We start from the raw sequence: 13,792 nt of genomic DNA, 5'->3' as shown, positions 1-13,792 counted from the left end.
CAGAAATATCCCTATTGCATATTCTTTCTTTTCTATTGCCTTAGTAATGTTTTCCACACATTCTATAACTGCAAATGATGTAGTTCTGTTTGCTCTGAACCCATATTGTTGTTCATATAGTATGTTATGTTTGGTGATGAAGTCATTTAGTCTTGTATAGTAGATTTTTTCCAGTATTTTAGAAAACTGTGAGAGCAATGAAATTGGTCTATAGTTTGACAGTACATGTTTATCTCCAGATGTATGTATTGGTATGACTTTAGCAGTTTTCATTTTATTTGGAAATACACCGGTTTGTATTGACTGATTACAGATGTGAGTTAGTGGTTTGGCTATACATTCAATAATGTTTTTAACTGTATACATGTCAATATCATGACAGTCTGTAGACCTTTTACTCTTAAGTTTTTTAACTGTGTCAATAATTTCATTTTCATCAGTCCCTCTTAAGAATATAGTTTCCTTCACATATATATATTTACTTTCAACACCATCACTACAACTAGTATTTGGAATTTCCCCAGCTAGACAAGGACCAACATTGACAAAGTACTTATTGAAATCTTCGGCAACTGAGGTCATGTCATATACTACTGTATCGTTTTTTGACAGAAAACTGTTTGGGTATTGTGCCTTTTCATTTCCTTTTTTAATAATGGTATTTAATACATTCCATGTGTTTTTAATGTTATTTTTATTATCCTCCAATAATTTGTTGTAATGATCCATTTTGCTACATCGTATTATCTTTGTTAGTTTGTTTTTGTATGTCTTGTATTTTTGTTCAGCCTCGACTGATCCAATTCATTTTTTTCGTTTTACATGCATTTAATATTCCCTTAGTGATCCATGGTTTTTCAGCATATTTTTGTTTCACTATTTTCTTTACACGAGGACAATGTTTTTCATACAGCCCTGATAGAACATGTAGAAATGATTCATAGGCTTCATTTGCATCTGGTACATACACTTTGTTCCAGTCTTGTTTCGATCATTCTTTTTTAAAAGAATGAACAGACTCTGGTGTTTTGTGTCTTGTAATTGTGTCTTTTTTGATCCTAGTTCAGTTCTGTATCGTTGCAAAGACTGGCAGGTGGTCACTTGTGTCATTGATTAATATTCCACTTATTACTTTCCTATCCATAACATTTGTGAATATGTTGTCAATGAGTGTAGCACTGTGTGATGTTATTCTGGTTGTCGTGTGATTGTAGGATATAAACTGTTGCTATACATAGAATTAATACATTCTGTAGTTGCATTGTGTTCTTGTGGGTTCAGCAAATCAATGTTAACATCTCCACATACAAAGAGCATGTTCTTGCTGCTTGTGTAGTTATACAGTTCAGCTAGCTTTTTCTCAAAAGTTTCAATACATGATCCTGGTTTTCTATACACGCAGCTTATCAGAAGGTTTTTAGATGTTTTCATTTCAATTTCTACTGTTATTACATTACATTACATTACATTGCATTTAGCTGACGCTTTTATCCAAAGCGACTTACAATAAGTACATTCGACCAGGAAGACACAACCTTGAGGAAAACAGAATCATATAAGAACATCAGGTTTCAAAGAGCCAATCGTTTCAAGTGCTGCTCAACTGGCTTTAGAGGAGCCAGTCCTTTATTAGTATATAAGTGCTCTGTTAGCAGTGCTTTGTTAGTCATTCTATCGCTCGAAGTGGAGTCGAAAGAGATGAGTTTTCAGTCTGGAAGGTGTGTAAGCTTTCTGCTGTCCTGATGTCAATGGGAGCTCATTCCACCATCTTGGAGCCAGGACAGCAAACCCACGTGTTTTTGCTGATGGGAACTTGGGTCCCCCTCGCAGCGATGGTGCAGCGAGTCGTTTGGTTGATGCAGAGCGGAGTGCACGTGCTGGGGTGTACGGTTTAACCATGTCCTGGATGTAGGAAGGGCCAGATCCATTCGCAGCATGGTACTTAATTACCATTGTCTTGAAGTGGATTCTAGCAGTTACCGGAAGCCAGTGGAGGGAGCGGAGGAGCGGCGTGGGGTGGGAGAATTCAGGAAGGTTGAAGACCAGACGAGCCGCTGCATTCTGGATGAGCTGCAGAGGTCGGAGGGCACATGCAGGTAGACCAGCCAGGAGGGAGTTGCAGTAGTCTAGGCGTGAGGTGACGAGAGCCTGGACCAGAACCTGTGTGGCTCTCTGGGTCAGCTGGGGACGCATCCTCCTGATGTTGTAAAGCGTGTATCTGCAGCAGCGGGTTGCAGCAGCGATGTTTGCAGTGAAGGACAGGTTGTTATCTAGGGTCACACCCAGAGTCCTTGCAGTCTGAGTCGGGGAAACAACAGAGGGGCCGATGTTGATAGTCAGGTCAAGAGTGGGACAATCTTTTCCTGGAAGGAAAAGCACTTCAGTTTTGTCAAGGTTGAGCTTGAGATGATGAGCAGACATCCACTGAGAGATGTCAGCTAAACAAGCAGAGATGCGTGCGACGACCTGGGTCTCTGAGCGGGGAGAGGACAGAATTAGTTGGGTGTCGTCAGCGTAGCAGTGGTATGAAAAACCATGCCATGTTATGCATTCCATAATGTTGTCTACAGCGAAATACATATTACTGACAGATCTACTGTCTGTCAGTAATATGTCAGACAGTCATATTACTGATATACAACAGTTGTAACTTTTGTTAACATAAAGTGCAGTCCCCCCACCTTTAGAATGTGTCCTATTAGTACAAAATATGTTGTATACCTCGATTTCAACCATGTCAGCGTGCTCCTCCTCACTAGGCCAGGTCTCTGATACTGCTAGGGCTGTAACTCGTTTCTCCAGTTGCCTTAAACAGTGTTTGATCTTTGATACATTTGAAATGAGGCTTCTGCTATTAAAATGTAATATTGATATTGATCCATCCATCATTCCATTTCTTTTGAGTTGATCTTCTGTGTAGTATTCACATTGCTTATGGATGTTATTGTAGAAATTATTTTCAGGGTCAATATCCTTTTCAATGTCTTGTGATCTATGTTCCGTGTATTTGAAACATTTCAAGTCCAGTTTTTCATATTCAGCAGGTGAGTGATTTGTGTCCAAGCTTATCATGGGTGTTCTTAGTGTGTTAAGCTCGGTGATTTCCCGGATAATGAGCACTTTGGCCGTCTCTGCTGTTGATCCGTTTAGTTTGATACAAATGTTCCAATGTGTCGACCATGTTGCTTGAATCTTGTTTTGTTTCCTTAGTATACGCGCTCTCCTTGCGATGTCCGCGTTCTTCTTCGTAAGGTGTTCGTTAATGTAAACATTGGTCCCTTTTAGTTTCCTTCCTTGTCTGAGGAGTGCATATTTCTTTTTCCTGTTGATGAACCGGATTATTACTGCTGGTGTGGCTGATGTGTTCTTGCTCCGCAGGGCATGACAGGCCTCAATATCTCCGCCGTCAACAGATAGGCCCTTGCTGTCCAAAAAGCAAAGCACCTGTTGCTCCAGCGACTCACGGTCCACCTCCGGAGCGTCGGCTCCCCCTCTCCCGGCGGCGGTGTCCTCTGAGGCCGCTGCCGCCCTGGCATAGCTCCGGTGTTTGGTCTTCAGGCCGCTGATAATCAGATCGTTCATCCCGGTGTGTTGTTCGAGGTCGGCCACTCGATTCTCCAGAAAAGTGATCTTGTTGTCCTTTTCAATGTTTTGTATTTTCAGAGATTGTATTTCTCCCATCAGCTCCATGATTTTATTTTGCTGGGCCGCGACTGTTTTAATTTCGGCTGACAAGAAGTCGAGAGATTTCTTAATCTCCTCCACCTCGTCAGGGAGGTTTGCACTTTTCTCCTGATGATCTATCATTGAGGTAGCTCTATGCCAGTGTTGTGGTCCTTGCTAGTGAAACAGGTTGTGTATGTGTTTGTATGTTTGTGTGTATCCTCACCAGACACCCCGCCATATGTGGTGCGTTTGCCCTTTCCAACGGCCGGCCAGGGGGAGGCGTCAGCCTTCAGTCCCATCATACCTGAGACTGTGTTGGTGGCTGTCACTCCATCTGCTCCCCCTAGAAAATATCAACAGTACATACATTGCCGAATTTAAAGGATTTGGAGGGAATAAATATTGAGTGTGGTGTGATGAAGCGTGTTTACCTTCATGAGCAGCCTTGGCGATGTCGACAATGTTGGTGACGTTTGGTGTCAGTTTGGCGAAGAATGGAATGGTAACGGCCGCACGCACCCAGTGACAGATGTTACGCACCATCACCGGGTCCTGATGACAAACACATAGAAACACAGGCATCATCTTCTACCTACTCCATTTCCATTGTGTGTGTGTGTGTGTGTGTGTGTGTGTGTGTGTGTGTGTGTGTGTGTGTGTGTGTGTGTGTGTGTGTGTGTGTGTGTGTGTGTGTGTGTGTGTGTGTGTGTGTGTGTGTGTGTGTGTGTGTGTGGTGTGTGTGTGTGTGTGTGTGTGTGTGTGTGTGTGTGTGTGTGTGTGTGTGTGTGTGTGTGTGTGTGTGTGTGTGTGTGTGTGTGTGTGTGTGTGTGTGTGTGTGTGTGTGTACCTGTCCACAGGCCAGTCCCATGCCTCTCTCTCCCATCCCATGAGGACAGGACAGGTTCAGCTCCAAAGCATCTGCTCCAGAAGCCTACACACACATTTTTATATTTCAGATAATCACACACAGTTTTGTATGTACATTTACTGATTACAAAATAGTTATACTGTGTACATTCTGTAACTGTGTGTGTGATCTTTGTTCACCTCTGCCATCGTGGCTATTTCTGTCCAGTCTTCCTTGTTGTAACTGCACATAATGCTGGAGATCACCACCTGATAGCGAGGGAAGGTGTACACAGTTCAACAGATCTATCAACATGTAGGGTAGCTGGGCATCTGGTTTAGCAATGACAACATCCTAATATTAATACACTTTAATCATATAGTGCTTTCACATAAAACAGAACACTGGTTATAGACTGGGACAGAGAACCAAGACTGTTGGAAATTTGGGGGACGAAAGTCAACTTGACCTATAATAATTTGTTTAGTTTTATAGGCATTTAGCTGCAGGAAATGTTAACAGTATAAAGGGAATGGTTGGCAGGGGCGCAGCTTAAATAAATCTGGGTATCACCTGCATCAAAATGGAAACTGATGTTGTGCTTACGATGATGTGGTCAAGGGGGAGCATGTAAAAAAGAGAACTGGACCCAGCACCAATCCTTGGGGTACCCCACAATGACTACCTGTTGCAGCTGATGTGGCATTGTCAAAAACCATTGTAGAGCCTGCCAGTAATAACCACCCGGGTCTCAAAACAGTTCAAAAGGGTTTCATTATCTACTACGGTATCAAATGCAGCCCTTAAATCAAGTAAAACCAGGACTATAATAAGTTAAAACTTTAAGAAGAGCTGTTTCAGTAATATGGTGTTTTCAAAAATATATTTAAGCATCATGTTTTTAGTAAAGTAGAATCAAGGCAGAACTTTGTCCATAAAGAAATATCATGACTTGAAGGGAAACTGACGTTATTGGGGAAGTCCTTCTTCAGCTCGGCCACTGACTGGCACCAGTAGGCGGCGGTCTTCTCACTGATGAGCTCAATGTTGAGGAAGGAGCCCTGGCCGGGTCCGAACATATGTCCTGAGGTGGTGCCACGTACAATACGAGGGGACACGTTGGTCACCAGATCCTGCAGACATAGATGTATAAGAATTAATCATAGAGGCAGCGGTGGCTGTGAGAAGCGTATCTTTTTGTGTGCTGTGATATTACATCTGGTTTCCCATCGAGTCATTGTGCAAGTTTCCATGGCAACATCAGAATCCCATAAACATCAGCTGAAACAAACTCCTTTAACTGTTTCATGCACCTCAATGCTATCATTTCAACAGCTCCCATAATACTTTGGAGCTTGAAATCAACAGGCAACAATTCTAATAGTCAATTTATTATTTTGACGATTATTTTGAGCAAACATGGCAATAAATCTAGCACAGATAGCTGTAACCAGGTTCTCAAATATGATTACTTATTGGTTGGATTGTGTATTTTTTCTCGCTTTTAATTGTTTTATCATAGTAAAGTAAAAATATGTAGGTTTCGACTGTTGGTTGGACAACATATGCAATAAGAATTGGGCTAAACTGGGTTTCACGTAACTCTAATGCAATATTTTTCAGACCTTTACCAGACTATACGATTAATTAAAGAAAATGACTGATCAACTATGACAAATTATTGTTGATTGCAGCCTTTTATTTTGGCAGCTTTTATTTAGATGTAACTATCTGTGCTAGTTTTCAAATAGTGTATTTTAAACATACCTTGAAACTAAGTAAACCTGGGCCATTCTGAATAAGCCCGAGTAAAATGTGTACAGGCTGTGTGAGTGGGTTCCAGAAGGCTCCGGTTCTGGCCACATTCCAATGTTGCAAGGTTGTTATGTACACTGTACCTTGTTCAGTCCAAAGGTCTTGGTCAGAGCGAAGCCCCATCCCTGTTCAAAAGCTCTTCTGATCATAGCGGTGCTGGTGGTTGGGGGGGCAGACGCCAGTCCAAACGGGTTGGGGAAATGTATTCCACAAAGCTCCACGCTGATGTCCACCTGATCTATAGCACTGTAGAACAGTGGCAGCTTGGGAACCGGGTCCACTGAGTGTCCATGCTGAGACTGCAGGAGGGGGGGACGGGGGACATTTGACCTACATCATTAGTTTACATTTATGGAGGTAGGCCTGAGTTAAAAACATCATCATGTACTCTTGTTAAGGACAAAGTCCCATATGTGTGCTGCATTCATGATCTTCTGAACATACCGAAAATATGAAACATTTAAGAGTCATGAACTACGTTGACAGTAAAACGTAAATCAAACGAGAGGAGAATACGATATAGATTTGGATAAAGTGGTGAAAAATGTGCAGCAAAGCCCTGCATTTGGAGCCAAGCTGTGTTCACGTACACGATACATGCCAATTTGAAGAAATTGCAAATACAAAAAAGTTATAGGGCTAACTTGAACATACCACAGATATATACAATCAAAGGTGAGGTTCAAATGTCAGGTACACCTCTTCACACAGAGTTACCTAGCTGACTTTTCAAATAAAATTAGATAAAGATTGTCTGAAGACAATGATATGGACTATTTGAGTTTAAATTCAGTTATAACCTCGGTGGGCGAGCTCAAGTTAGGCCTTCTTAAGACTGAACTACAAATCCCAACCAAGATGACATATACTGTCTTAGCTTCTTGTCACACAACTGGTTTAGATCTGGTCTGAGCTCTGTTTTTATAAAGATGTGTTTTGGCTACTAATACATTATTTATCTAATATATCATTCCATCACTTGCACTATTGCACTATTTCACTTTTTTACTATTTTACTATTTTTCATTTTGTATTATTTACTTGCACTCTTTTTTGTGTTTATCTGTTTTATGTGTTGCACTGTTGGAGGAGCCTGTGACCTAAGATTTGCATCGTCATAACTACACTGTAGCTATGTTCGTATGACCAATAAAAGCCTTGAAACCTTGAGTGTTAAAGTGAGACATTTTACCTGCATGTATCTGTGGATGTGCCATGAAGCCTGTTTGCCATCGTTCGTTGATTCTACCGTGGTGTTGGCCAAACCGGCGATGTCTCCTCCTGCAAACACCCAGGGCTCGCTGGTCTGCATGGTGTCCGTGTTCACCTCCGGAGTCCCCCAGCGGGTCATCTTCACGGGAGCCATGGCCTCCTTCACTGCACACAGACACGATATAGATGAAGTTATGCATCGATCGGCAACACATCTGAAGACTCAAGGCTGAGAAAGACTACATTTCTTATGTTATGTAAAACTGCAAATATAAATAAAATATAGGACCATTTCCATAGTCACACAGAGTTTACATATTAATTGAACTTGATTGCATAAATGAAAATCAACATTTTGATTATGTATGATGATTTTGGAAAAATGAAGATCTCTGGCAAACACACATGGTGGTCTCCACACATTCACACCACTGTATGATTTTTTGAAGCATAAATATAATTGTCAGAAGTAACAAACTAACGTTAGGCTACAGTATAAAGGAACTGCATCTCACATGGCTGTGCATCACAACAGCTAAGTAAAAGGCTAATGTTTGGTGTAATGACGTTTAGTAGACTCATTTGCTCACTAGTTAGAAACCACCGTTTTTTAAAACACGCAGAAACTTCAGATATTCACCAGTGGGGTATTTACTCACGTAATTTATGTGGCAGAATACACATTTAAAATCTCTTCAGCTTGTGTTAACCAGAGACCTTATCTCCACTTATACCACTTAAACTAAATTACGTTAAAAAAGAAACTTACTTCGCAACAAGGTATTCCAATCACTTGTATATAGACTCTTATTGCACTATTTCACTATTTGTTTTTTATATTAACGTGCACAGTTTTTCAGTTTTATTGTGTTGTACTGTTGGTTTAACCTGTGACCTAAGATTTTCATCGTCGTAACTACACTGTAGCTATTAACGTATGAATAATAAAAGCCTTGAACCTTGAGGTAACTGGAAGTGCTAAAATGCTAACAGATTTTCGACTTTTAGGATTAATTCCTGCGCACATTATATTTATCAAATTACAATTTGAATACAAAACACACACAAGAGAGAGCAACATTTATGAACATCTTATGATTCATTTTCAACTGCTGATCAGTCTGTGAGTTGCAGCTGATTGGTCGGTTACCTTGCGGCTCGTTGAGCATGGAACCAAAGGCACTGATGATGTAATCAGCCTTCAGCCTGACAATTTGCTCCTCGTCTTCCAGCCAATCACCTTTCTCAGTCTGCTCCGTGCGACATAACTGTAGCCCGGCAACACGACCGTTCTTCATGATGACCTCCCGAGGAGACAGGAAGGGCAGGAACTCACACTTCTCCTCCTTCGCCAACTCCATCTGACAGAGAACATGTGCTCAGTATTCTCATCAGTCTGTTTGCAGCTCATAGAGTCCTGTTGTGGACCCAGAAATGTGGAGTACCCCAAAGTATGTGATAGAAATGTACATAGGGGTCCCAAGCACATAGAAACTGCAGGATGCTAACTTGCATATGTTTGGCAATTTGCACATTTAGCATAAGTTGAGTTAATTAGCATTATAGCTCATGCAGACAATATTACAAAAAATGGCTTGGCAGATTTGGACAGTGTTGGAATGGTTTTGGGTGTTATTGAGGATTCTGAATGCATTTCTGACATTCTCAGGATGCACAATGGCAGTTTTTACCAGAATGTGGCCATATGTGTACTCTCTGTGGGCTGATTTTGATTCATTTTTGGTCGGTTTTGCAGTTTTTGGTGACTGACTCAGAAATTGATTTAGCATCCTCTATAACCCCCAAAACCAAATCAGCCAAGTCATAAGTTGAGCTAATTAACGTACCTTATGCTATCTGTGCAAATTGCCCAATATGCTTATGTTATCATCCGACAGTTTTTATGTGCCGGGAACCCTTACTATACATTTCTAACATAAAACTATGGAGTATTCAACATTTCCCGGTTCACAGTGCTGGCAACTAGACTAATATGTTTGTTTCCATTGGATTAGCTATCCATCCATCCCCCCTACCTCCTCAGGGACGGCCCTGATGTTAGTGAATCCCTTCCTGAAGCACACAAACACTCTCCTGGCTCCACAGCGGAGGGCCGAGGTGGCGCAGTCAAATGCAGTGTCCCCGGCCCCGAGGACGATCACCACTCCTCTCAACTCTGGCAGAGAGGAGCGACACTGACACATGCCTGCAGGGAACCAGACAGAGAGACAGGGGAATGGGAATATCACAGATTTAACTCTCTGTTTTCTGGATTAAGTGTGGATGTTTCTTTTAGAATGGATAATATGGATATTTTTAAGCCAATACTGGCGATACCTTCTCCCTATGGATGATAGCTATTATGATTTGTAATTAAAAATATGTTTCTAACCTGTAGTTTAAGAGGGTTGAACAGACTTAAATGTGGTCATCAAATAAGAATAATGTAATATTCCATGACATGACCTAGCCTAAATGTCCCTGCTGTTGGACTAATAAAGCATCTCTGAATCTGATTCTGATCCAAAGAAAATACTTTTGGACTATTTTTGGAGTTTGTGTGAAACTCACATTGGTTTCTCAAACAGCATCTCTGTATAGTATGTGTATTCACTCTCTGTCCTACACGTCTTGTTGGAGCTCCTGCCCCCCCCCCCTCCCTATGAGCCCAGTGGCCGTCTGCGAGACAGCAAGACACAGCGAAACCCAGCCCGAAACAAGCCCGAACACAAACACACACCCGCAGCCTGGCTGGGAGTTTGTGTGTGTGCTCACACACCGACTCACAGACTCGCCGCGTCCCGCCTTCTCAGGGAGGAGAAATCGGCGGAGCTGCAGCTGAGAAAATATTGAGTGTGTGTGTGTGAGGACTTAACCTAATGGCTCTGCGGACGTAACGTGACGGCTCCACGGATTTGTCCATTTGGGTATGGGCACGTCACAGTACCCAGGAAGAAAACAATGGAAAAAGAGAAATCCCCAACGAGGCGTTCTGGGGCAGCATAGACAGGTCTTCTCTGTGTTAGAGTTGTACTCGCTACAGGGTGTACTTTGAGGGTTTGTGACTCTGCAGAACGTTTACATGCAGAACAACCTTCATAACACAAGGGGACGGGTAAGAACCAGAAAAGCATGACATGGGACCTGAAAAGCTTGTTAGCAGAAATGTTGTCTCCCCTGGGTTTATTTGGCATATTGAAGTGATATAAATGTGTCTTGCTATACCGCTGATAATTATTAAGCCATCCTTCATTATCTTGATAATACATAATAATATAATATACATGTCCCAATAATGGTTGATATATTTCAACCCAGTCTCACGTGTTATAGTCACGACATTTAATCTATTGATTCGTGTTCACCAACACGATTTTCCCCTTTTTTTCGTGTCACCCGGTCGGGTCTTGGAAGACTGGAAGCTGTGGGGTTCATAAAAACATGTTCTTACTCAATATCAAGCCACGATTACTGTTTTTATTTTAAATCGTATAATGTCTGACTTTTTTTGTCGTCTGTGAGGAAAAGAAATGGAGCTCAGAGCCTCAGAATACTGAAATCTGTATTAAAAAAAAAAAAAATTCCTTCTAATTTGTTATTCTTTTCTAAATAACACACTGTTATTTACTCAACAATAACACACAATTATCCTTTTTATTTATTTGTTTAATTCTATAATCTCTGGCTTTTTTGCCGTCCGTCAGGAACTGAATTTCAAAATGAAACAGACGTAGGCCTATATGGGACATTTCGAGCATCATTGCGATACACACCCACTGAACTGATTACCCAAGATCCTCAGCTATGGTTTAAGCTCGGTGATTGGATGTTTTAGCCGCAATGCACGTTGGGATATGGTGTTAATGCAAACCTGGGTTGCAGGTTCCTCCACAGTGACATCTATCAATATGTGTGTATACCTCCACCATTAAACTGTCATATTCTGCACATTTCTTATACTATCTACATACATAAGAGTATAATTCATATGTATAATATAATAATAATAATAATAATAATAATAATAATAATACATTCGATTTATAAAGCACCTTTCATTGCTCACAGCAATCCCAAGGTGCTACAGGAGGCATAATAAAAACAAACAAAATCAAAAAGCTTTTTTAAAAAGAAAGGTTTTTAAGCCTTTCTTGAAGGCGTCAGTGGTCTGTGGAGTCCTCAGGTGGTCTGGGAGGGAATTCCACAGGTGAGGAGCAGCTGCACAGAAAGCCCGATCCCCCATTGTGCGTAGTTTGGTCCTCGGGGGGCGAAGCCGATGGTTAGTTGGAGTGTGGAGGTTTGAGATGTGAGAAGTTCCTTCAGGTATGGAGGAGCGTTCCCGTGGATGCATTGATGGGTCAGTAGTGCGATCTTGTATGCGATCCTGAATGAGACAGGAAGCCAGTGGAGGGAATGAAGGACGGGTGTGATGTGGTTGTATCTTCTCACCCTCATCAGGATCCTAGCGGCACTGTTCTGTACATATTGGAGCTTCTGAAGGCTCCCGCTAGGAGTCCCGATGAGGAGAGCGTTGCAGTAATCGAGCCTTGAGGAGACGAAGGCATGGACCAGCTGTTCAGCATCTGACAGGGAGAGTGTGGGACGGAGTTTTGCAATGTTCCTGAGGTGGTAGAAGGAGGTTTTGCACATGTGTTTTATGTGGGTGTCAAAGGTTAGATGTCTGTCAAATTGTACACCCAGGTTGGTAACTGCTGTGGAGAGGGGTATGTATTGTCCAGAAAAGGTAATGTGGGTTATGGGGACTGGACCTGGTTTGGTGTGCCAACTAAAATAGCTTCTGTTTTGGTATTATGATGACGTGAAAATAGTGCGACAGTGCGCTCAGCTGACCAGAGTGATGGAATGGAGTCTCCAGACTGGGAATAAACAAACTTTCTACGGGAGCTTCTGTGGATAAAGCGGCTTCGGCGTAGAATTCCAAGCTGTTTAAGTGCTGAGATACAGGTTGGAGTGCTGTAATGTCCTTTAGCGTCATGTTAGTCATGTTAGTACTTTAGCGTCATGCCGGTCCAGACAGATGCAGAGTTGGTAGCTGTTTGTGTTTGCCACGGACTTGCCGACCAGAGATGGGGAAAGAGCCAGAAACACAGCATGGCAGATGATCGAGCTGGGTGGAGAAGTTGAGCTGGAATTGTTTGTGGTAGGTGTCGCTGCTGGCGTAGCGGCTAACCTTATTAGCCACTCGTAGCTTAGACGCTAGTAGCTCGTCCAGCCGACGAGGGATTTGCAGGAAAGTGGATTATTGTCTGGGTATAGTTGGTATAAGCATCCATATAATCCTAAAGTATTATTTAATGTTTAAATAAAGATTAATTCGTTTTTCTGTTTTGCACCTCCTCCTATTAATATCTTTGTACATCCAGCACTAAACTGTTTTATTGTAGAGATCACTTACAGTATCTTCTTGATTTTTTATATTCTATATTTCTATCTTTATCACTTTCCCCCTGTGTAAGTATGTACTCTTAATATTTTTTTCATCAAATATAACATATTAAAAAAATAATTCAATAACGTGCTTTAACCACTAGGCGGTGCACACAAGGTACACATGCATGAAATGCCATAATAACTTTGTATTATTAGTAGGGGTGTAACGGTATCCGTATTCGTCCCGTACCGTCACGGTTCGGCACATGCAGTCACACGGCGAATACGCCTTTTTTTACGAGTGGGAAAAAAGTCTGTCACTCAGGGCAGTATTACACTATATATAATCCAGGGGGCGGTATTGTGCCTAAAAGCCAGCCGCCCGTAAATAACAAATGAAGAACAAGAACAAAACACAACAAAACGAACACAATACATGAAGAAGAAAAGTTAGTAGCTACGGCGAGTTCACACAACACACAGGAGCTAGAAGACCCACCTGCTTCTTTTAAATCAGCTGTGTGGGAACATGTCGGGTTCCCTGTGGACTACAACAATGATGGGGTGCGAGTTGTGGATCGGACGAGGACGGTGTGTCGGCGTTGTTCGACAGCGGTGCGGTATGCTAGTGGTAACACGTCTAACATGCTCAGTCACATCCGAGTCAGTCTCAGTCCCCAGCGAGAGGGTTTCCTCGACGGCAGGTGACATAGTTACCGCCAACAGATCTGCCCTCACTGCTGACAACGTGGACAAACTCATCTTTCTGAAGAACAACTTGAAAATAGAGTAAAGCTTGAGTACCTTTATTTAGGCATAATGGCCTCACACACTCACAAGTTAATTACACATGTTAGACAT

The 13,792-nt window shown here is 41.9% G+C and overlaps 1 protein-coding gene across 1 annotated transcript in view; it reads right to left on the bottom strand.

Moving 5' to 3' along the window:
- LOC117462777 (dihydropyrimidine dehydrogenase [NADP(+)]-like) overlaps nucleotides 1-13,792 on the bottom strand; it is a 44,421-nt gene that overhangs the window by 7,400 nt on the left and 23,229 nt on the right. Inside the window, exons 10-18 of the mRNA XM_034105094.2 lie at nucleotides 9,577-9,746; nucleotides 8,691-8,901; nucleotides 7,521-7,705; nucleotides 6,412-6,627; nucleotides 5,482-5,646; nucleotides 4,714-4,782; nucleotides 4,514-4,597; nucleotides 4,098-4,218; nucleotides 3,890-4,009 (exon numbers count right to left, since the gene is read on the bottom strand). Of these exons, the coding sequence (XP_033960985.1) occupies nucleotides 3,890-4,009; nucleotides 4,098-4,218; nucleotides 4,514-4,597; nucleotides 4,714-4,782; nucleotides 5,482-5,646; nucleotides 6,412-6,627; nucleotides 7,521-7,705; nucleotides 8,691-8,901; nucleotides 9,577-9,746 (1,341 nt within the window). The remainder of the gene's footprint in view (nucleotides 1-3,889; nucleotides 4,010-4,097; nucleotides 4,219-4,513; nucleotides 4,598-4,713; nucleotides 4,783-5,481; nucleotides 5,647-6,411; nucleotides 6,628-7,520; nucleotides 7,706-8,690; nucleotides 8,902-9,576; nucleotides 9,747-13,792) is intronic.

This window comes from Pseudochaenichthys georgianus, chromosome 17 (assembly GCF_902827115.2).
Source record: "Pseudochaenichthys georgianus chromosome 17, fPseGeo1.2, whole genome shotgun sequence".
NCBI classification, from domain to species: Eukaryota; Metazoa; Chordata; class Actinopteri; order Perciformes; family Channichthyidae; genus Pseudochaenichthys; species Pseudochaenichthys georgianus.
This window is presented reverse-complemented; position numbering and strand designations above follow the sequence as displayed.